The sequence below is a fragment of the Zosterops lateralis genome, assembly GCF_965231275.1.
Source record: "Zosterops lateralis genome assembly, chromosome: 13".
NCBI lineage: Eukaryota > Metazoa > Chordata > Aves > Passeriformes > Zosteropidae > Zosterops > Zosterops lateralis.
The window spans coordinates 1,198,783-1,222,185 of record NC_139773.1 but is presented as its reverse complement, the minus strand read 5'-3'; the positions used below and the strand labels follow the sequence as shown (position 1 = coordinate 1,222,185).

The window sequence follows — 23,403 nt, the reverse complement described above, 5'->3', positions numbered from 1 at the left end:
GTGTCCAACCACTTCCCCATCACTGCCAGCCCCAGCACTGACCCACGTCCCCAAATGCCACATCCACACAGCTTTTCAGTCCCCCTAGGGATGGTGACCCTGCCACTGCCCTGGGCAGCCTCTGCCAGGGCTGGACAACCCTTTCAGGGAAGATAATTTTCTCTAATAGTTTGATAGTTGGATATTTTCTCGAATATCCAATGTAGACCTCCCCTGCACTCCACATCTTCTTTATCCTGAGGGGCCCAAATCTGATCCCAGGATTTGAGGTGTGGCCTCAGCAGTGCCCAGCACAGACAGGTGGTCACTGCCCTGGTCCTGCTGCCACACCATTGCTGGTACAGCCCAGATGCCATCAGCCTTCCTGCCTCCCTGGGCACATCTGGGCTCATGTTCAGCTGCTGCCCAGCTCCTTTTCTGCTGGGGAGCTTTCCAGTCCCTCTGCCCCAGGCTGTAGCACTGCAGGGAGTTGTGAGCCAAGGACAGAACCCAGTTCTTCACCCTGTTGAACCTGATACAGTTGGCCTTGGCTCATGGATCTGGCCTGTCCTGGTCCCTCTGCAAAGCCCTCCTGTCCTCTATCAGATCAACACTCCCACCCCACTTAGTGTTGGCTGTGACCTGGCTGAGGGTGCCCTCCCTCCCCTCAGGCCAACCCTTCTTCCTTAGGCACTTAGTAGTCAAAGGAAAGGGAGGCACAGGGGCAGTGCCTGAAGTCCTTTCCTTCCCACAGAAGTTGCCTTTCCTTAGTTTTGATGTCCAGCAGGGGTCTTTGCTGTAGGGCACCATAAGCACCAGTGCTGGCAGCACAGCTGTGCAGTGGCTCTAAGGTTAAACAAATGAGCAGTGGGACTGTGACAGGTTCCACTGTATTTGCAGGACATACAGCCACAGTCTCCATTTTCAATGTCTATATTTCACTGGTTTCCAGAAAATCTTAAGATATGTTTTCCAGGAAATTAGGAGAATTCAGTTATGATGTCAAAATGTTAAAGGTACAACTTGCAACAAAATCTAGGAGCTCTTCAGAAGCTCCTCCACTCTGTTTTGTGGTTCATGGGGTGATTCATCCCAGGCACCCTGCCTTCCCACCTGCCTCACCTCATACAGAAGTTTAAGCCTGTGTCTGTGTTGCAACTTCAGCATAAGGGCTAATGGTTCCTAATTGTTGAGTAGCACATCGAGTGCAGTAAGTGCTGACCTCTCTCTGCAGCTCTGCGATACAGAAGGAATGGCTTTTGTGTTGAAACCTGATTGGAGTAGCTGTAATGCTTCATGCATCATTTTAATGGCACTCTCAAAAAGCCTGGTATCTTGGTATGTCATTATCTCAGACTCTGCAGTTGTTGTTTCTTATTTAAATGTCCTATCTCACTTGAGATTTAATGTAATTAGAACCAGCCTGTGGAAAAATCTTTTTCTATTATGTCTTAGCTATTGTTCCAGTCAAGATGGTAAAGCAAATCAAACAGGATATAATGAAAATGATAAAACCGTTTGCAAGAGGCCGTTTTCCTGAGGGAAGCAAAAGGCAGCACCATTTTCATTTTACTTTGTAATTCTAAACATGGCATGGGCCTGGAGTGACTATGGAGAGTTGTCCAATACACCTGAGAGCAGAGGCAGGTACAGCTGGCAAGAATCTGCCTTGGCTGATCCAACAGGGAACCAGAGGCACCACAGCAATAGTCTTCCACTATTATTGCTCCTGTCCCAGCCTGTTCAGCCAGCACCAGGTCTTCTTGCCAGCCAAGGTATGTGTGAGGGTGCTGGGCCTGCAGTAATAAACATCTTAGATTGTTATTTTCTCTTGGAGCTACAGCATCCTGGATGGGGAGGTACATCCAGGGTGTGGGTCTGCAAAGGCACTGGTCCCACAGCCTCAGTGTCACAGGTGTCTCTAGCAAGAACTGCTGTTCCTGGTTTGGAAGGACAGGGAAAAGTGTCCGAGGATTTTGTGGTCTGGCTTGGAGGCCACATCACAGCAGGAGCCCTCACTGCTGTCTCTGCTGGGTGATTTCTGAGCAGTTCAGGTGTTACTGCTCCATATCTCTTTGCTTTTCTATTAGGTTTATAATTTGATGTCAAAACTGTTTTGCAATATCTTTTCTCATTTGTGCACAAGCCACTTGTGAGCAGGCTTTTGTGTTGTCAGCATGTATTACAAGAATCTATACTAATTCTCAGCAGTATTGATAAACTTTAGGTCTGAGGGGTTTGATCAAGGGCTGCGTGCCATGGGCAGAGCTCACCAAGCAGTGCTTGCACGGGATGCTGACAGGGCTCTCAGCATTGCTAGTTTAGTTATTGTTCAGGTTTGATATTAGTTATATTATATTAGTTATTATAATATTACATTAGTTATATATTATATTAGTCATGCCAGCAGCTGTGAGGGATGGATCGAGTGTCCAGGGACACAGAGCCTCTCCAGCCCTGCTTGGCTGCTGCTCTGCTGTTGGGTTTACCTGGGACAAAGGGCTTTGGGGTGCACAGTGCAGCCAGCTGAATCTATCTTCACACAAATGTCGGAAACAACAGATCAGGCTTGTTTTTCAAAAGCCAGTGATGTAAAAATTCAAAGGATCAAAATGCAAGTAATTTAAGTAATGAGAGAAATCATTAGGTTAATACTTGCAAACTATTGTGTAACTTCAGATGTAATGAAGAAAGAAAATCTACCTGAAAAAACCCTCTTTTTTTGTAGGTTTCTGGGTTTGGTGCTGACTAATTTATAGATCACCTGCGCACAAGTTTGCCTCTGATGTTACCTTGATCTCTTTGGAATTGAAGAAACAGTAGTTTCTTCCTCTCCCCTTCTCCCTGTTCCTTTCTTGTAAAGAAATGATTAAATACTCAGAGTACAAATGCTGCACATGAATATTTATAAGAACTTTTATAACATTTAGCGAGGCAATGCTTCATGGCTGTCTCTCTCTGAATGCACATAAGAAAGTGCCATCATTTCTTCGAAGCTGCACTGAGTCCTTATTTGCTACTGGGTTGGCAGGAGCTGGAGGCTCCTCGGGGCTGCAGTCACTGATGATGACAAAACACAGAGATCATTGGGGTGTTTCCTACTTCTCTGTTAAAGCACTTGGCTTGTGTTTAATATCTCATAAGAACACGTTTTTCATGCATCATTTACATTTAAGCTGCAGAAATCTTGTTACTGGCATTGGATAAATACCTGATTCCTATGTTGATACTTTGGTCCCAGAAGAAACAGAAGAGTTAAATGTCTTCTGCTTGGAATAGTGACATGGTGGGACAATTGAGTGGCCCTGGAGCACACTCTGCACAGCCCTTGGAGGGTCCTCTTGTTAATGCAGAAGTGTTTTAGCCTCCACTTCTCTGCATATTGTCTCTCTGGAGCAGGGCATCCTGTGCATACCTAATTGCCTGTGTAATGCCTCAGAGTGTTGTCACACACCCACTTCTAAAAAGCAAATGGAAGCTAGTAGCTCTTAATAGCAGATTTGTCCCCTTGACATCCTGAAAGAATTTAGATCAGATTAAGCACAAGAGGAGAATGAAGAAAGGCTTTAGGAATAAGCAAAAGGGAGAAGGGGGGTTAGAGTTCTGATTTGTTAAAGCTGAAGATCATTTTAGAACTGGGTTTGGACATTTCTTGTTTATATTCCTATTTTAACCTCTCCCCTTTTCCCTTATAAAATTATTGCCATAAATTACATGTTCTCATGTCCACAAGGTTACTATATGAATGGGAGACTTGCAGTGGTTTTTTTTAAAAACTGGATTGGAAGTTACCTGTTGGGACCTGGCACACCATGTGTGGGTCTGTGTGATGAGGTGGTGCTGGCGTTGCTGTGGAGGAGCTAGAGTTGTTTAGCCTGGAGAAAAGGAGACTCAGAGGTGATCTTATCACTCTCTACAATTCCCTGAAGGGTGGTTGTAGTCAGGGGGAGGTTGATCTCTTTCTCCAGACAGCAGCTGACAGGAGGGGACACAGTCTCAAGTTGTGCCAAGGGAAATATAGGTTGGATATTAGGAAGAAGTGGTTTTTTGTGGAAAGAATAATAAAGTACCGGAATGGTCCACCCGGGGAGGTGGTGGAGTCACCATCCCTGGATGTGTTTAAAAAAAAGACTGGATGTGGCACTCAGTGCCATGGTCTAGTTGAGCTGTTAGGGCTGGGCCGGGCTCGATGATCTTGAAGGTCTCTTCCAGCCTGGTGATTCTGTGAAATGCCCCCAGTGCTGGGGCTGGTCCCACAGACCCTCTCGAGGGCAGAATGGGAATCATCCCCAGAGGCAGGGCTGTGGGCAGAGCCCTGTGGTGTCCCGTGGGTCTGCTCCAGCAGGGTCTGGCTGGGTGATGCACATCCTCCCCAGCAGGTTCTGACAGGCTGTGTCCTATGGCATGGGCTTTAAACAATCCCGAGTTTAGCACCTTTCACTGGATAAGCTGGCTAAGTTAATTTTTCCTGGAATTGATTAATAGTCTTAATATTTCTCTTTTCTAACCATATTTTCTCAGTTTTAAGTCCCCTTTTATCTGGTCACACTTAAACTTGTTGCCTGTGATGTGTATGTCTTTTGTAGATCTCAATCTGAAGATCTCAGAATATCCCAATGGATCTAATACTTGTGATTTCTTCCCTTGTGTGTCTGTGTGTTTATAAATATATCTAATTTATACTTCTCTGCTACAGCAGTATGCAAACTACAGAGATGTATTTTTAAAGAAGGCACCATTTATGTGACTTTAATCCCTGAACTACTACTGTACTTAATTTTCAGGTGGTGATTTTGATCTCCTTCCCAGATGTTTTGGGCACAGTAATTATTAGAATCGTTTTCATAATTAGCAAAAGACAATTGAAGGAGGCTATCAACAAACAGTTTAGTTTACATTTCAATTAAAGCTGTACATTTGTGGCATTTCATCTATCACTACATATTACCATAATAATATTGAAAGACAATAATGCTCTCGTTTGTGCTTTACTTGTGCAAAACTTTTGAACCTGATGCATGACCTCTGGACCTCTGAGCATGTCAAAATCAGAACTTGGCTACCTCTGTAAGAAGAGTATGTACTCACCTGAGAATCTTGAAGTGTGTTTAGCAGCAGCCATAATGCAGGATCTTGGGAAAATGCTCCCATGTTTGCATCTACAAGGAAACAGAGGTATTGTCAACATTAGTGTGGAGCAGCTCATCAAATCCACCCAAACAGATTAAAAAAACTGTAATCCTTGGATAATAATATCTACAAGAGTTTTCAAATCACATTTTTCATAGGGGAGATTGAAATTGGACTTCAGAAAAAAAAAATAGTATGACAGCTCTTCCTAATTTATTTCTTTGCACTGAATTTTTAGTACAGATGAAATGTGCACCAGGGAATGCATAGGCATAGCAAGTGGTAAAATTCCAGGGACCTTTAGAAACTTCCATTTGTCTCTGGTGGCTGGCATATTAAAGGTTTGTGGAGATTTGAGCCAGAATTTATTTTATTACTTCTACAGAGCCTCAAACTGAAATCTTCCATCATACCCTATGAGACAAATGCCTTGACTCAAGTAGGGAACTTGCTGCTAGAGCTTGGTATGTTTCTGCAAACCAGGGACTGCCGACAGCCCAGTGCTGCCGCGGGACAGGGGTGAGGGGCCTGCCTGCTCCTCCTTTAGCTCAGGCATTAATGATGCTGCTGCCTTACTTCAGCAGGCAGCCAGCTCATTATCTCTGGGAAGTCTTCTCTGCCCTTTTCCTTTCCAGTTCTTTCTCCCAAGTTTAGCAAGTAATTAAAAGAGTACAGTGGCTGAGGAGTGAAAACGGAATTTTTCCAAATGCTGTTCCTTGTAAAATGTAATACATTGCCCACACATCTCAGGGCAGTGATTGAAGATCTCGTCACATTTGTCTTACTTGAGATTTAAGCAAAATCATCTGCTGAGCATTTCAGTCTATCCATGTGCATTACAATCCATCCAGGCTCCCTGAAAAGAAAAATGGGAAAATAAGACATGGTTAATGTAGCAGTCTTTATGTGGAGAGAACAGATTTAACACAGGGCATTAGAGACAGAGGCTCCAGTCTATCTCCTGACTACAAAGCTAATGAGCATTATGAGCCCATCCTTTTGTTAAGGATTATCTCAGCCTTGGAGGAGCTCTGGGCTGGAGCAGCAATGCAGGGAGCTGGGGCTGCCTGGCTGTGGCACTGGCTGGGGCTCCTGTGTCCTGGCAGGGGAGGGCAGGGCAGGGCAGGGGCTGCTCTGGAACCCACCCAAACCTTGCTTTGGCACAGCCACAGGTGAACAGGAGTTGTGCAGAGCTGCTCCTTAAAACCACTGGCTATCCACTTTACTCTTCCTGTTCTTGCAGTACCATATGGAAGTAAGGAAATCACTTTGCTCTCTAAAGAAAGAAAGAAGAAACAAGTATTTTTATGTAGCAAAAAAAATTTGTGTGAAGATGTATTTTGAAGACCTGCACAGCACAGAGCAGATCTGCCTCAGTTTCTCAGCTCTGCTGTATGAAGCAAGCAAGAGGCCAATCTTACACCTGTATCCAGGCAGCTGATAAATCTCCTATTATTGAACTTCATCATTTTTGATTGGTTTTTTTTTTTTACATACAACATTCTGGCATCCAAACAAGTCTTCTGCCTTTATTGAGTTTGACATACTGCAAATTCTCTCAAAATTAAGGTTTTGGGATCCCTGTTCACATACCAGGTTTCAACAAAAGGCTTTATAAACCAGCTGACTTTAAAAGCTGAGTGATTGTCAGATGAGAAATCATTTGTACTTGAAACAGTCATAGAAGGTGAAGTTAGTAGTGACTCATTTTCTGGTTATGCCAAAAAATGTTTCTGCAAATCACTGAAATCCAAAAAATTTAGCATTTAATCTTTATTCAGACTACTGAGACTGGTTTTTCTGTCGAATAACTGCTGGATACTATTGCAAACAAAACGCTTGCTTTTTAAAACAGCTTTAAAATAAAACACAAATTTGTTGTATTTGAAAAACCATGTTTCCTGTCTTCCTTGTGCCTCTGTATATTGTCTTTGCAGATGCTGGATTTTAGTGAGGTATAAATAGATAACTTGGTTAACAAGTACACAAAAGGCTAAATTAACTTTAAAATCTAGTATGCTTTATTTTCATTCTTCTGTGTCGTTACTGAGAAACCAAAATGGTGAAAATGCAGTGGATGTTCCGTGGGTTAGGCCTGGCTATAGGTGACAGGTCTGAAACTGGTTGTAGGTAGGAGGCTGTTACTGAGCAAGATGCTCTCTATTAATCTTTGTCCTAAAATTAGTCAGGGTTTTTTATGAGCAGTCTGAAAGAAAATGTAAATAGGGAGAGCAGGAGATTTGAAATAAATGAGATATGCAGAGATACAGCACTGGTTATATGGGGGGAAAAATATGAAGGAAATACATTTTTTTATTATGTATAGCTGTAAACTGGGAATAAAAGATTTTGGCCAGGCTTGCCTGATTGCACTGAGAGAAGTGAAGCTGCTCAAAAGCTTGTGGAAGGCATGAGCACATTATTATGATGAGTTCTGGCCATCAGTCTGGACTGCAAAGGGCCATGCCCCGACTCCAGGTGTGGAGGGATCTCTTTCAGGAGAGGAAGAGTTTGTTCTATGTTTGTCCCTGGGCTGCAGAAACACTGCATTGTCTTTGGAGAGCCACAGCCCAAGAGTGCTGCTAACAATTCACAGAAGCCACTGGTGGTTAAAGGCTTGGGCAACCTTGTTGCCAGAGAAGTCTAGAGAGCTCCATTTATTCCTATTCTTATTTGAAAATAGCAAAGTAGGACCAGAAGTGTTTGTGAAGTATGGGGGCAAAAGCAATGAGTCAGGCAGCCTGATGGCTGTCATGGTTACCAAGGCAACCCCTTGGCCACCGGTTGGGATCCCATCCCTGTTTATGTAACCATCACAGAACATATGCCACCACAACTAATTAAGCCAAGGTTGAGCCCAGAACGTTCAAATCTGCCATACCTCCTTTTTCTCTGTCTAAATGGCAAGGTTAAGCACTACAGAGAACGTGGAGTCTCCCCTGTGCCCATTCTGGGGAGACCTGCCATGAACTTCCTCTCCATGTGCAAAGCATGGTGAAGCAGCAGCAAGGAACCCTCAGCTGCATTCCTGAGCCATTTCCTCCTGCAGTGGGACATGGTGATGTCTCCTGAGCAGTCCATGGGGACTGAGCCCAGGAGCTCAGCAGGGAGCAGTGGGCAGAATTCTGCTGCTGCTATGGCTGTCGTTTGGGATGGTTCTTGTTATAAACAAGTTACTTCCAAATGCCTCAATGTTGCACAGGGCAGGAATAAGCCTCCCTCAAGACCCTCCAAGAGAGCAGGTAATAGCAGCCTTTCCCCTTTCACTTGGAATGGCAGTGAAAAAAGGTAATTGCCCTGGGCTTGGTGTGGTTCCTGGTGTGGGCTCATAGCAGCCCAGTCTGCTAATAAAGTATTCTGTCATAAAAACTTAGTTTGAAAGCCAAGGAATTCAGATGAGTGTGGTTCTTTTACCTTCAGACCCCTGTGGACTGGTATTGAGTCATCTCAGCAGTACAAGAATAGAAAATTCACATTGTGTTTTTTCTGGCTACAAAAAGCTTTGCATTCTCAGGATTCTGTCAAGCACAAGTAGCAAAATTTATGTTTGGCAATCAGCTCCTTTAGGAAGACATTTCTATCGGTAAAGAAGAACTAAAGAAAGAGAATTGAATGTTGGTGGTGATTTTCTTTCTCTTTCCTTTGCCAGAGCTCATTTGCTGTGCTTCAGCTTTGTTGTTTCCTGCTGTGTCCTGGTCCAGGAGTGAGTGCTGGCTGGGCTGCCAGCTTGGCATTCCCAGGTATGATCAGCAGCCTGTTCGTTAATTCCAGGTGTGGGCCAGCCTAGGGGGACAGGGGCAGCAGGAGCAGCTGCAGGGCCGTGCCAGGCTGGGCTCCAGCCCTGAGGCTCTGGGATAAGTGAAGGCACCTCTGGATTTTAGGGGCCAGGATGCAGCTGGTGCTCCTCCTGCCCTAGAGCACATAGGCAGTGAGGGGAGGGTGTTCCTGCCTGCATCAGCCTGCTTGGGAGCAGCAAGGGATTCCTGCTTCCCCTTTGCTCCTCTTACAGCACTGGCTAAAAGTTGTAGTGGTTTACACACTTGATAGGTTTAAACATCTGTCTGTGAAAATGCAGGGTATTTCTTCTCTCATGGAGTAAATTCAGCAAATTCCCCAGCTGCAAAAAACAGTCATTGACTGTAAAGATAAGAACTAACACAGGATTTGTGTTGCATTTCCTTTCTGATTCTGTCCTTGATTATATTTAATTATGCCCTCACTGTGTAGTTTTCCATGTGTGGATTATTTTAAAGTATGGAATCAGATTTTAGGAACTAAAATAAATTACTGGGGTTTTGTTGGGGTTTTTTTTCCTGCCCTACCTCTTGTCGCTTTTGATAGCCTAAAAAGCTGGTTGCTGACTGTGAGATGCCCTGGGTTTGGCTGTTAGTCCTTTTCTGTGCCCATGAAGGGAGAGCCCCCACAATGCCCCTGGAACACTGGGGTGTTGTGGCCTGGCAGGAGCAACACTTAATCATCAGAATAAGGAAAAAACAAATTCTCATTATGTATGCTAAAAGCATCCAGGGCCAGTACCTCCTAATTCCTTTTCAGAATTTCATCTTTGCTGGTGCTTTTTATCCATAATAACATTCTTATCAGTGGTGGCCTGCTATTTTATGGGGATGGATTTTAGGCAAAGCATAAGTAGAATAAGCAAAGAAATTATCTGTTGTAAACTTCAACACTAGTAAACATTAATATCTTTAACCTTTTGACTCGTAGCTCATCACTCATTTCATAAGCTCTGGCTTACGACTGCAGATTAAAATTTCTTGCATTCATCTTGCCTGGTGAAGTAGCTTATTGGGATGAATAAATGACACCCTAATTAGAAGAGTAGCCTGAGTGAGAGTAAGCTGCTGGAACCAGCTTTGATGGTCAAAAAATTACCTGTAGCTAGTTTCTCAAGATTATCAAAGAGACCCTCAAATTAGAATGTCTGTCTTTGATCATAGATGTGAGGAATGAGGCAAAATGAGTGCACCAAGCAGATGGCAGTAGGAGGAGATGGTTGCTGTGGAATGGGAAACTGGAGGAGTTTTTACAAAGATTCAGGCCCTTTCCAGGCATTGCTCTACCACATAGTGAATGAGACAGCAGTATAGGGTTTATTTCTATTTGTATTTTCCACCATAAACTAGTAATGTATGCATCTTCAAAAGTTAAATTGATTCGGTTATTTTTAGAGAAAAGTCCCTCTTCTATCATTCCTCTGTAAGCTTACCCTGATTTTTCTATCCTGTAGTGTGACAAGCTTCAAGCAGTACTAATCTTTAGTAATCTCTTTCCACCTGACTTCCTTACCTTGCTGATTACCACTGCCTGACCTGGGCATTGCTGTGGGTTTGTCCAGGTCCCTGCAGGACCTGTCGGTGTGACTCAGTCCCTTGGCCAAGCCTGAGGCCCTAGATGCCCCATATCAAACATGAAGTCACCAAAGGCAGAAATGAAGACAAGGGATGGCCCAAGACTGACTTGAAAGTCTGGGACAAGAGAGACAAAGTGTGGGAGGAAGAGAGAAAGGCCTGACCTTAGCAGTGGGAGATGATGGGATGTCAGTGTTCCTGCACCATGGGGTTATTTTGTGTATCAGACTAAAACTACTGGAAGTCAAGAGCAGGATTTGGTTAAGCGAAGGAGCAGTCAGGCCCAGCCTCACCCTGCCCAGACTTCTCCACTGGACAGCACAGGAACAATCTGGTAATAATCCTACACTGAAATGAGTAGTGCTGGTTGTAAGCACTGAAATTGAGAGCTTTGGGAGCACCTCATACAACTGTCACTGGCTTATCCCATGTATAAATGTCTGGCTGTTTCTCTGAATCCATTGACCCCTTGATCTCAGTGCCAGCTTGTTTCAGGAGGCATTTTGTGTGGAATAATTTTCTTTTTGGAGATGTAAATATGCTGCACTGAGTTTATTGCTTTTTTTTTTGAGACAGGCACTGAATGGGAGCACCCAGTCTGTCTTCCTTATGTGATGGATCATTTAATATACTATTATATTATTTTATTTGTCTCAATTCTGAACTAAACTATCCTGATCTTTTTGTTTCACTGAAGGGATGAAAAGCTTTCCATATTAAAATATTTTTGTGGCTGTTTTATGTAGCATTTCTTCCTGAGATGTCATAAATAGAAGTGAGCACAATACTCAATAAATCATGTCATTGATTTTCTCACACAGAAAGCATGTAATCTGCTGGTTGCCTGCCGTTTGCTGTGACACCATTTGCATGCCCTGCCATTAGGAACTGGAGAGAACTTCTTAAAAGCTTAAAATAAAACTGTGCCATTTCTCTCCATTTCCCTTTTGCCCATTGGTTCATTGTTTGGTAGGAAGAGCAGGTTTCCTTCCCAGCAGTCATGATACAGAGCACGATCCTTCACCCTGTGCTGTACTGATGCCTGGTTCTGATAAGGGACTGTAATTTGGCATGGTTCAGCCGCCTGGTTCCTGAATTTCTCCACAATTCTTGGCTCTACACAGTCCAGCCCTGCTGTGCTGTTGCTTGTAATTTATCGGTTATTTTTAATACATCATTTTTTTTAATAATGGCTCATAGTGGTTTATTTTTAAACTTAATCCTGCCAATTCTTTATTTAATGACTCCTAAGGCTCCCAGGGGGCACTGAGACCACTGGAGGGTGTCCACTGTGCTGTAGCCTCAGTCTTGTAGCTGATCCTACCCTGGCTGTGAGCCAGCCTCTCCCTCCCCTCCCTCAATTACCTGCTCTGACACCTCCCTGTGTCTGGTTACTTTTTAGTCAGTCTTTCCCCATCCTTTCCAATGCCATTTTGGATTTTGCTATCCACGAGTGATTTGCTAAACTGAAATGGGTTTTTTGGGGCGGGCTTGGGGGGTTGGCACTTGTGGGTTTTGCTGCATCAGGTGTTCAGCACTCAGCTCTTTGGAGCCAAGACCTGCAGGAAGGCAAGGGAAAGAGGTTTAAGCAGAGAGAAGTTGCAGAATTTCTGGACTCCACAATCCAGTGATGATCCACCCTGTTTTCCTTCTCAAGCTGTGCTCAGCAGAAAGATAATGCAGCTGTTCCCGGGTTTCTGACTACAAAAGCACTATAACACTATAATGGCTCTCAGGTATTGCTTTTTTGTTTGTTGTAAGCACATTCTGGAGAGGTTTGGTAAAGTTCATTCTTCTCTGTGAGTGTTTTCATGTGCTTAAACAAAAGGAAAAAAGATCAAAGGGCAGAATTTCAAGTGAGCCCAGGAAGGGTAAATCTAAGATAATTAGATTGGTCAAGATATAGTCATACAGGTGCACTTTCAATATGCTGTGAAGGGCTTAATTGTCACAGTTTTCGTTAAATAGAGTTGGGAGAAACTGAAATGCACTGGAATTGAAGATAATTTTTGAAATTATAATTACTATGCTTTTTTTTTCCTTCAGCTGATATGCTGACCCATAATTTGCTGCTAGATCCCAGAATGTTGTACAGCCATTTTCAGAAAACAAACTGTTGGATTATGCTTTTTTTTTTTTTGCTTAGAGATGGGGTAACTGAAAGATGTTTTGAAAACTTCTATTTTTAATGTTTTGTGAAGGGTGAGACAATACAGGTCTTATAATTTACACTATCACAATTAGAAGTTAACTATTTTTTAATTACAATGTATTTTAAGTGCATTTTGGCCTATTAGCTTTTTTTACATACAGGTGCATACTATGTGAGCCTTCTATTAGGCTTTAAAAATTCTCTACAAATCTATTTCCTACAGCAAACAATTTATAGTTTGGCTTACCTCACTTTTTTGAAAGTAGAAAATAAAAATCAAATTTCCAGGTAAATAAAAAAGTATTCCTAAAGAATATACTGTGCAGCCTTGTCTGAGTGATCATCATTATAAGAATTTATATATGTCTAAATGGACCAAATAAATTTAAAAATTTATTCATGCTAAGTGATTCTTTCTTTTTCCAAAAGGAAAAAAATCTCCAGTTAAGAATGTCAAGAATTCTTATTATTGGGACTCATAAGAGTTCCTGTTCAAATACCTGCCTTGGCTGGCCTGTGGGGCCTCAGCACCAAAGGGCAGAGCTTGGCCTTATTTCAGCTCTGTGTGTTCCCAGTGTGTTGATGCAGAGTCTGTTCAGATTACCTGGGCAGATCCCGAGGATATTCCTTGCCTTTTCCTTGCTCTGTGGCATTATCTCTTTGGGTTAGGTAAATTGCAAAGAAACGCTTGTTTTCTTCTGAAGCATCACAGATTGTCTAGCCCTGGGCAGGTTTTTGCTCCAGTTCATTGGTTAATTCTGTTATGTTTTATCCTTGCAAGTTTTAGGGAGGAAAAAAACTCCCATATTTAGGTTTCCTTCACTTACTTAGTATTATGTTCTATTTATGTCATTTGAACTCTTTTTAAAGGAGAGAAAATACAGTGTGAGACAATAAAACAGGATAAAAAACCCTCTATCTGCAGCAAGATAAAACTTCCTCTTTAACAAAAGTGGTAATGCCCAGCATTTATGGAAATGTCCATCTGTGCTCTCTGCCAGAGCCAGAGCTCTGCCCTGGTACTGCAGTGAGCTGATATTCAGCAAATATCCTTCACTTTGGGAATAAACTTGTGCCAGTCCATAGTGCTTCTTGCCATTCTTTAGCTCCATGGGTTTTCCTGGCATACCCTGAGTGAAGTGAGTGCTTGACACTCCGTGGGAGCATTTCCACAGCCCACTGCCACCTAAGCAGGACCTGCATGAGTTTCGGTTTTTCAAACAGTCTCTTAAAACATTTATGATTACATTAAAATTTAAAAGAAACAGAAATCAAATCCTGGCAAAGAACAACCATCACTTTTTCCCTGCTACGTGAGACTTGCAGTATTGTTTATGATGATCAGTGACTGTCCAGATGCCTGTAAGTGGTTCAGACAAACCACAAAGCCGTGGTGGTTTTGTGGCCTTTGGGCACTCCCATATAGGAAGCCCAGGTTGAATTCCCACTGCTGATTTTTTCAGTCTGAGGACAGGCCTGGCAGTGGTGAGAGGTTTGTGGTTGTGCAGCAGCCCTGACTGGACTGGTGCCGAAGAAGGCTGATCAATGCAGTTTATTCTGCAGCACAGAAATTGCAGCCCCTTTGTCAGGGACAGCAGCACTAAAGGTAAATGGATTGTCCCTGGAGGAGGATGAAGCAAAGGAAACCTCTGCCAGGCTGTGGTGATCCCAGAGGAGACCAGAGGATGCTGGTTACCAGCTCAGGAAAATCCCAGCCTTTCAGTGGGGGGAGATTTTTGCAGCACACAGCATGGCAAACACATGTCTAATAGGTGCATTCATTTTCATATGCTCGTTCATTGAGCAGGCCTGATTAATTAGTGCGTGTCACCATCTGGTACTTACCGAGACTATTCATTTTTAAAATGTTGAAATTGTAGGGAATGTTGCACACCAATTAAGTTCTTTTTAATTGGATTATTTTAGTATAAAGTATTACTGGAGAAGGCCTTCATTGTGATTCAGCCAGCATGTGTCCAAAGGAGACCTGCCAGCCTGAAATTACCTAAAAGAAAGGCAAAGTGCCTGAAATGCATGTTTTATTACTATCTTCATGCACTCAGCAAAGATGATGTCAACAAATAAAAGAGCCACAGAGACATTTCTGCATTACTGTGCAGGCTTCCTGACACGAGGGTATCTGAGCTGATCCCTCCTTCATCTTTGCACTGGAACTCCAAATCTGTCATCTTTTTCCTCTGACCTGAACACTGAAATATGCTTTTGCCTTCCTGACTGCTTGATACCAACTCAACGGAGCCAGGCTGAGCTCTCCTGTGCACAGCTATGTACCTGCTGGAATGAGGAGCATTAGTCTCATATACACAAAGAATGATTTGGCCTTTAATGCTGATAAATTATCTGTGCTGACTCAGCCATTTAGTTAATGAAGTCTCACGATCTGCTGTTGGGAGCAGCAGTTGTCTGTCTGTACTTGCTCCTGACACTGACTCATTGGGTGAATTTTAGTTCCTTAACGTCACTGTGCTGCAGTGGTTCCCTGCATAAATTGTGAATAGTTCTGTTTATCAACTTATATAAAAGGCTTTGAGATACAGGGATGAAATGCAGACTGTTGATGTTACATACTTGCTATTAATACTTTACAAGTCTGATGCTGTTTTGTAAGGAACATCTTGTCATTTCCTTGATTTTGCGTAGATTGAGAGTCTTCAAATAAGTTTTGTCATCTGAACTACTCATTTCAGAAGAGTCAGGAGCTCTGCAGGGTTCACATTCCTGTTCCTTAGCAGGTACATGGAGTGCCAGTGGAAGCAGGGAAGTTAGGGAAGAAAAGACAACCGGTCACTTGCAGCTGGGGAGATCTGAAGTGTGACTGCCTGGATCTCTCGTTGCCTTGCTTTGTGTTGGAGATAGTGTAGGAATCCAGCGATGAACAAGTCAGGGTGATTTTTTCCTGTATTTGTGTGCATTTTCAGGCCCTTCGATGGCCTCTGCTGCCCCCTGCCAAGTTGCAGCTGCGGGTGACAGCCGTGGGAGCAACAGCCTGCTGAAAGATTTCATTTCTCTTATCACTCCTAATCACTCACCATAATTACCACACATAATAGAGAATCTGTAGTTGAAAAAGTAATTCTTTTTAAAGGAAAGGACAGCAGCATAAAGATTGCTTTTAGTTGTTCAGCAAAGAAGAAACTGGCAAATTTTTTTGGAATGCAAATGCTTGCTTTGACATATAAAGGTCACTGTGGATTTAATTTGAAATAGCGTAGGAGTGCTTCTGATTTCAAAATACAAAAGTAGCACAGTGTTGGGATTGTTTGGGTTGTTTTCTTAAGATCCATTTCCTCTAGTTGGAAGGTGGCTGTTTCCTCTGTGCTGCAGCTGCAGGCAGTGTCAGGGCCTGGGACAGGAACTGCCTGTCCTGCTGTGCCCGAGCCAGTTGCAAACCCAGCTGGGGTTCACAGACCTAGGGAGTCAGTGGCTCTTCTGTTCCAGACTGTCACAAGTCATCCTGGGGGTCAAAGCTGTGTTCAGACCAGTTCTGTTGGCTGTTGGAGACCAAAAGAGCTGAAATATGGCACACACATATATATATATATTCTGTGGCCAGGTTCCACATCTGCATTTCCACAATCACCAGGTGTGTGATTAAGGTAAACTGCTGCAGGCAGCACTGCTGGCACATGGAGGGGTGTTCTTGGATAAAGCACAGAGCTGTAGTTGTCACTCCCCCTGGAGAACAATGGTTCTGCTTGAGTTTCTTGTAGTTCCCATTCTCAGGTTGAGTGTAACCCTCCTCTGGCTTAGAGGAAGTGTCAACATCAGTGTCAGAGCAAAGGAGAGTGACCAGTGTGCTGTGACACGGGCAGTGGTAGCACATCAGGATGTAGCCACAGGCAGGTGGGCACTGCAGAGCTTCCTCAGTGTTCCCCTGTTCCCAGCAGGAAATGCTTAGCCTGGGACGCCATAAACCTGCCTGCCTTGTGATGGGATTCTAAGGCAAGTGCAACTTATGCAATTTCAGAGAAATAAGATCACACGGGTAAATCTTGAAACTCACACACAAGCACTAACCCGTTTGTTTAAACCGATTGTTCAAAGCTTTTATGTGATGGAAAAATATATTTTCCAAGAAAGCATTTAGTTTAGGTTCCCATTAGTGTAACTTTACTCCTTTTCTTTGTTGAACACATGAAAAGGAGCTAACCAGAGTATAAAATTCTCTCTCTGGTTTTAGAACTATTTCTTTATGTAATTTTTCTGCTTACAATATATGGCCTTGCAAAGTGTTGAAGCAACAAATCTTGAGAGGGATCAAGAACAATATAAAGGCATTTTACTCTGTATATGTAAAATAAAGTCTAAAAGTGTGGGCCAATCTCAGTCTGGCAGACTCTCTATCTCTTAGGTCATACAGAGAAAGCTTTTGGCAGTGGCTTTTTGGCAAAAAGCTTTGTCTGGAAACATATTTAGTCAGCATATGAAATGTGATAGCCCTGGTAGCATGGCTGTGTCTGCAGGCACTAATAGAGTTAGGCTTCAGCCCCATCTGCTGTTGGATCATGATTGCTCTGTTGGTTTGCCAGCACAGGACAGCCCTTGCCAAAACACAGAGCTGGACGTGAGGAGACTGACAAACCCCTCCTGGTGTCAGCTCTCCTAATGATCCTGTTGTTTGCCACACTGATAAAAGCTAGTGGTGCCCATGGAGAATTCCAGCACAGCCTCCCTGCTGCAGAGCTCCCACCATGGGCTCTGTGGGGAGCTGCAGCTGTACCTGCAGGGGATCAGCCGTGCCCTCCCACTATACCTGGGTGAGCAGTGAGGATATTTGCACCCCAAGGCCTGTAAGAATAGAGCATTATTCATTTCCAGTGCCTGTGTTTACAGAAGTAGCAGTGGACATAGAGATCCTTTCACTTCAGTGAAATGTCTTCAATAATTTGAGTTATGCAACAGTGACATAGAGAACAGACCTGCGGATTTAGCTCAGAAGGCTTAAAATCTTCAGGCATTAATTCATGAAACTCTCAAATCCTGGATACTCTGGTGACTGTAAAGCACAGCAGATTCATGTTTGATTTTTACTTAAGGCTGATTGTTTCAGGAAATAAAAAGATTCACTTTGAAAGAGATTTTCAGTTCTTCTTCAGTTGTTATTTCTGGAGGGGTTAGGTAGAAAAGCTACATGTGAAACAAACCAGGGACTAAAAATCCTTAGCTTTGTTTTGAGGATATCAGAATGGTTTATTGCCATTGTGGTAAGCGAAAGGGAAAAAAGTAGTGACTTTCTAGAAGGATTTCCACTGTATTTTTATCTGACTTTTCCAGCACATCAGAACAGCCTATCTGTTCCGCCAAAATACCTCTCCAGTTATCATTTGACTCTGATGAAAAAAGTGCTAAAATGGCAGAGTTTGGGATCGCTTGAACATATTTTCTCACTTAAGCTGAGCTTGTTCACATTCAAAGCTAGAACAAATTATCTCAATTGCATGTAGGAGGGTAAACATACTCTTACTTTTCTATCTCGTGTTTGAGTAGTTATGGTAAAATCATAATGTGTGGTAATCTTCGAGTTTATATCCTCTTCCTGCATTTGTTTTATTGGACAAAATTAAAGGTCAATGGTCCTGAACTAGTCAAGAGAATTACTCTAAATTCTCAGTCATTGCCATTTTTTCCTCTCTCTGCTTTAAGTAACATGGGGCTTAGCTGCCAAAGTTTTAATTCTTTATGTATGAGAAGAATGATAGTTGCAATTTGGTTTTGCATTTCAGTTTTATAGTTTTGTAAATGAAGACATCAGCAAAAGGCTACTTGCTCCTTCCACATTGCCCCTAGTGTGGAAAATATAATGATCAAGCAGATTTTTCCCCATTCTCATCCTCTTCCTGTTTCATGTTCTTCCAGCATGATCACTGCCCGAGGAAGTGTCCGTACTATGTGAACAGAGTGGAAGCACAATGGATGGGACTCCTACCATGCACTGAGCAGCGCAGCATCAGGCACAGAGCTCTGGGAAAATGTCTGCTTGCAACACATTCACTGAGCACGTCTGGAAACCCGGTGAATGTAAGAACTGCTTCAAGCCCAAGAGCTTGCACCAGTTACCCCCGGTGTCAGAAAAAAAGCCCCTCTCGCATGGAAACCTGAAAGCCAATGCAAACCAAAGCAGCGGCCAGCGTGGGAGGAACGCCGGCAGCTTCCGCCCGCCCGTGGCCAAGAAGCCCACAATAGCTGTGAAACCCACCATGATGGTGGCAGATGGGCAGGGGCTGTGTGGGGAGCTCGCCACGCTGGAGCAGTGCGAGAACAAACCCCTGCCCACGGGGTGGAACCGCAACAAGGCGGTCTTGAATAAAAAACCACTGAACAATAATAATGAGGAGGAGATTGAAGGTTACAGCCATGTTCCTAGGCCTTACGGCAACAGCGAGAGCATGGGGAAGATACCAAATAATAATAATGGACTGACAGAAGTTTTGAAGGAGATTGCAGGTTTGGATACCACACCTCAGCTCGCTGGAAATGAAACGAACTCAAGAGAAACCTTCTTGGGAAGGATAAATAATTGTTACAAAAGATCCTTAGAAAGGAAGATCCCTCCGAGCTGCATGGTGGGTGGAATGAAGGATTCACAGAGTAAGCACGTTATTCTGAGTGGAAGCACTGAAGTCATAAGTAATGAAGGTGGACGTTTCTGTTATCCAGAGTTCTCTAGTGGAGATGAGAGTGAGGATGACACGTTTTTTGGCAGCATGCAGGAAGAGCATGAGAGCTGGGATGAAAGTGATGAAGAGTTGTTAGCAATGGAAATCCGCATGAGGGGCCAGCCTCGCTTTGCTAATTTCAGAGCTAACACCCTGTCTCCTGTTCCATTTTGTGTTGACAAAAAATGGAATACTGTGCCCCTTCGGAACAAGTCTCTCCAGCGGATCTGTGCAGTGGATTATGACGACAGTTATGATGAAATTTTAAATGGTTACGGGGAAGAGACTGTGATTCTTTATGGGCAAGAGAGCATGCAGAGCATGGTATCTTCTGATTCTGCATCTCCTGATTCTTCTTTGACAGAAGAGTCTCGTTCTGGGACAACCAGTAGTTCTTCCCAGAAGCTCTGTAATGGAGGGTTATCTCCTAGCACTCCTCAGGACCTCAAAGTGATTGAACGAGAATATGAAAGTCTTTGTGACAATCAACAAGGGAAGGATGTGCCAAAAGCACCCAGAACTGCTCTGAAAAGTCTGGAAACTCACAAGGCAGTCCTTGCCCTTCGCCTGGAGGAGAAGGATGGTAAAATTGCTGTGCAGACTGATACACAGGAGAATAAAAGTTCTTCAGATGTTGCTAGTCAAGCCGTAACTATTAATTTGGTGCCCGTGGAGGAGCAGGCTAAACCTTACAGGGTGGTGAATATGGAACAACCAGTGTGCAAGCCATACACGGTAGTGGATGTATCAGCTGCTATGAGCAGTGAATGTAAAGAGAATCAGACTGAAACCTCAGAAACCAAAAAGGCATCATCTAACCCAAGCTCACCAGTAACCCCAGGCACACCTATTGCATCCTCTGCAGCATCACCTGTACACATACGTGCTACTCAGAAAAAATCCAGCGCAATCAGATACCAAGAAGTGTGGACTTCTAGCACCAGTCCAAGACAGAAGATACCTAAGGTGGAACTGATTGGAAACAGCTCAGGACCTTCCATTCCTCCCAGGAAGACAAGCCACAAGTCAGCTCCTACTTCACCTACAGCTACAAACATTTCTTCAAAAACTATCCCAGTTAAGTCTCCTAATTTGTCTGAGATAAAATTCAACAGTTACAACAATGCTGGCATGCCACCTTTTCCTATCATCATTCATGATGAGCCCACTTACGCTAAGAGTTCCAAGAATGCTATTAAAGTTCCTATTGTAATCAACCCAAATGCGTATGATAACCTGGCAATCTATAAAAGTTTTCTAGGGACCAGTGGGGAGCTGTCCATCAAAGATAAAACTACAAGTGTGATAAGCCATACCTATGAAGAAATAGAAACTGAAAGCAAAGTGACCGAAGCCATAGGCAGCAAGCCCACTGAGTTGCCCCAGGCAAAGGGGATGGCCAACAGCTCTGAGTGCAGGCTGGGCTCTGTGGCTCAAAAGGTCCAAGAGTTCAACAGCTGCCTCAGTAAAAGCCAGATATCCCCACAGAGAAGTCACAGTGCTGACCACAGCTCCCCATCCAGAGTTCAAAAGGCAATGCAAGAGCCTGCAGCAAAAGCAGACGTAACCCCGTATGGTTCTGTTGGCAGCAGCGGTGGCAGAGAGAATGCAAGCACAGTGCTCTCACAGATTGTGGCTTCTATCCAGCCTCCACAGTCTCCTCCAGAAACGCCTCAGTCTGCTCCCAAGTCCTGTAGCGTAGAAGAACTGTATTCCTTACCCCCTGAGGGAGATGCTACTAAAAACACCCTGGTACGACCCAAATCTCTGTTTACATCACAGCCTGAAGTGGAGTCCTCCAAGACGGAGAACACTGCCATGAAAATGCAGAAAGATCCACTTTCACAGCCCGTTGCCACTCCGTCTCCAAAGCCAGCGCGGGCCACCCCAAGTGCCACGAGTCCCCAGGCAGAGCAGGCGCCGCCATTCCCCCCTCCACGCTCCACCTCCTCTCCCTACCATGCCAGTAACTTGCTGCAAAGGCATTTCAGCAACTGGGCCAAACCCAACAGCCCCACCAGGTCGACAGAGGCGGAGTCCATCCTGCACTCCGAGGGGCGGCGTCCCGATGCAAAACCCAAACGCTGGATATCGTTCAAGAGCTTCTTCCGCCGCAGGAAAGCTGACGATGAGGAGGAGAGAGAGAAAGACAGGGAGAAAGGGAAGTTGGTGGGTCTGGATGGAACTGTTATCCACATGCTCCCCCCTCCTCCAGTGCAGCGGCACCACTGGTTCAGTGAGGCCAAGTCAGAGTCCAGCGAGAAGCCGTCGATCGTTTTCATGTACAGGTGTGAGCCGGCACAAGCAGAGCCGAGGGCTGAGCTCCCACACAAGGGTGGGGTGGAGTCTGCTATTGCAGAGGCCCTGGCCAAAGACAAGGGAGAAACGCAGGAAAAGCCTCCAGAGAGCTCGGAACAGAGCACAGCGAGCCATTCCTCACCACCTCAGGCTCCCAAGAAAATCCCCAGGTACCACTCAGCTGTTTTAGTCACTTACTCAGTTGTGAGCTGTCCTGTATATGCTGCTGAAAGGGAGAGACTAAGGAGTTTTATTACATTAATGCAGTTTTTTCAAAGTATATTATTTTAGGTAACTTAGAGTGTATTTTTAAATCTTTCTGTTATGTTAGATATAGCAGAAAATATGTAAAACATTTACTAGACGCAGTGCCTGAGTTTATCTTGCAGGCTCACTAATATGTCACAATAGTCATGTTCCATTGAATCAGATCCATTCTCTTGAATTTCTACTTTTAAAAAGTATTTCTGTATTATGGGAAACTTCAGAATTTCTCAGCAGAAACAGAAGGCAACTATTGAGAAGTGCAATAGAAATGCAAAGATCTGTGACTCACGGAAGATGCTGTGCTAACTTTACCTCACATGCCCAAGAATTCAAGAGATGCTAATTAACCACACTGCAACATCACTGCAGCACTCCCAACATAAACCTTGTAAAAAATAATAACAGAATAACAGTAATAATAGAATTAGAGTACCTACAAAATAGTGTTAGCTCTGTCTTGCAAGGCCTTTACTGTGCATTGTCCCCTGACAGTATTGGATCCAGTAAGAGCTGGTCACATCAGTTGCAGTCAGTTACATGGGCAGAGTAAAATTCCCTGAGTGCTGGACCACAGCTGTGGATGTGTTAGAATTTGTCTTCCAGTGTTGTTACATTAACCAATTCCAAAGTAGCCTCAAACTCAAATTATTTATTTCATTACAACAAAAACCTAATGGGAGGAAATCAAAAATTTTGTGAAGTGTGAGCCCCAGAAAATATATCATGACAGTGTTTTTTGTTTTTCTTTCTCCATATTCTGTGCAAGAAAACTGCAGTATTTTTTAGTCAAGAACAGTTTTAACCTAATAGAAATCTCTCTGTGAGCATAGTTAGAGCTTACTATAAACTGACTGGCACTAAAGTAAAATAACTTGGTTTTCTTTCTCCATTGTCTACACAGGAAAAGCGCTAGAATAACCCTTGATAGGAGTGCAGTCTCTAGATTTACCCTAAATGAATTGGTGAGAAGTATCTACCTTAAGAGAGCAAGTTAAAGGATTGCAGGAGTTCGTGCTCTCAACCTCCTTTACAGGAACCTGGTTTTTCTCCTCTCTCTGGAGGAAGCTGGAGAAAGTAAGGTCGATTTTGGTTACGGTGCCATCAGGAGATTCCCCAGCTCCCACCTCTTAGTGCCCCCTCTTGTGCAGGCAGGACAGTTCCTGTGCTCTGGTGACCAGGGTAGAGATCCAAGTGAGAAGGAACTTTGCAGTGCTGTTCAGCCACATCAGCTGGGATGGAGCAGGGAGGAGCAGCTGCTGCTCTGGGTGGTGAGAGAGCAGGAACAGGCTGTCAGGGATTCTTGCACTGCCCTGGAGATGGTGCTGTTGGAATGTGTCCTGTTCTCTACTGCAGCTGGAATTCCTTCTGCCCTTCCTTGTGAAGGCAATGGGTCACTGATGTCTCATTCACTTATTCCAAAAGGCATGTTTACTCTTTAGTTTTCTTCAAGTCACAATGATGTTGGTTAAAACCATAGCTCAGAATTTTCCCCAGTGAAAACTGGAATTTTCTAAATGTTAGAATTGGAACT

General features: G+C 43.8%; 1 protein-coding gene and 1 long non-coding RNA gene across 4 annotated transcripts in view; one reads left to right on the top strand and one right to left on the bottom strand.

Moving 5' to 3' along the window:
* PEAK1 (pseudopodium enriched atypical kinase 1) overlaps positions 1-23,403 on the top strand; it is a 99,098-nt gene that overhangs the window by 44,698 nt on the left and 30,997 nt on the right. For 2 of the 3 annotated variants that reach the window (XM_083871329.1, XM_083871331.1), the window contains 2 exons: positions 8,759-8,849; positions 18,508-21,775. In XM_083871329.1, coding sequence (XP_083727455.1) covers positions 18,621-21,775 — 3,155 coding nt within the window. In that variant the 5' untranslated portion in view covers positions 8,759-8,849; positions 18,508-18,620. The remainder of the gene's footprint in view (positions 1-8,758; positions 8,850-18,507; positions 21,776-23,403) is intronic. The other variant, XM_083871330.1, reaches the window with a different exon arrangement.
* LOC310914866 overlaps positions 1-23,403 on the bottom strand; it is a 53,165-nt gene that overhangs the window by 18,119 nt on the left and 11,643 nt on the right. Inside the window, exons 2-3 of the long non-coding RNA XR_014591114.1 lie at positions 5,895-5,965; positions 5,068-5,138 (exon numbers count right to left, since the gene is read on the bottom strand). This is a non-coding gene — a long non-coding RNA (uncharacterized lncRNA). The remainder of the gene's footprint in view (positions 1-5,067; positions 5,139-5,894; positions 5,966-23,403) is intronic.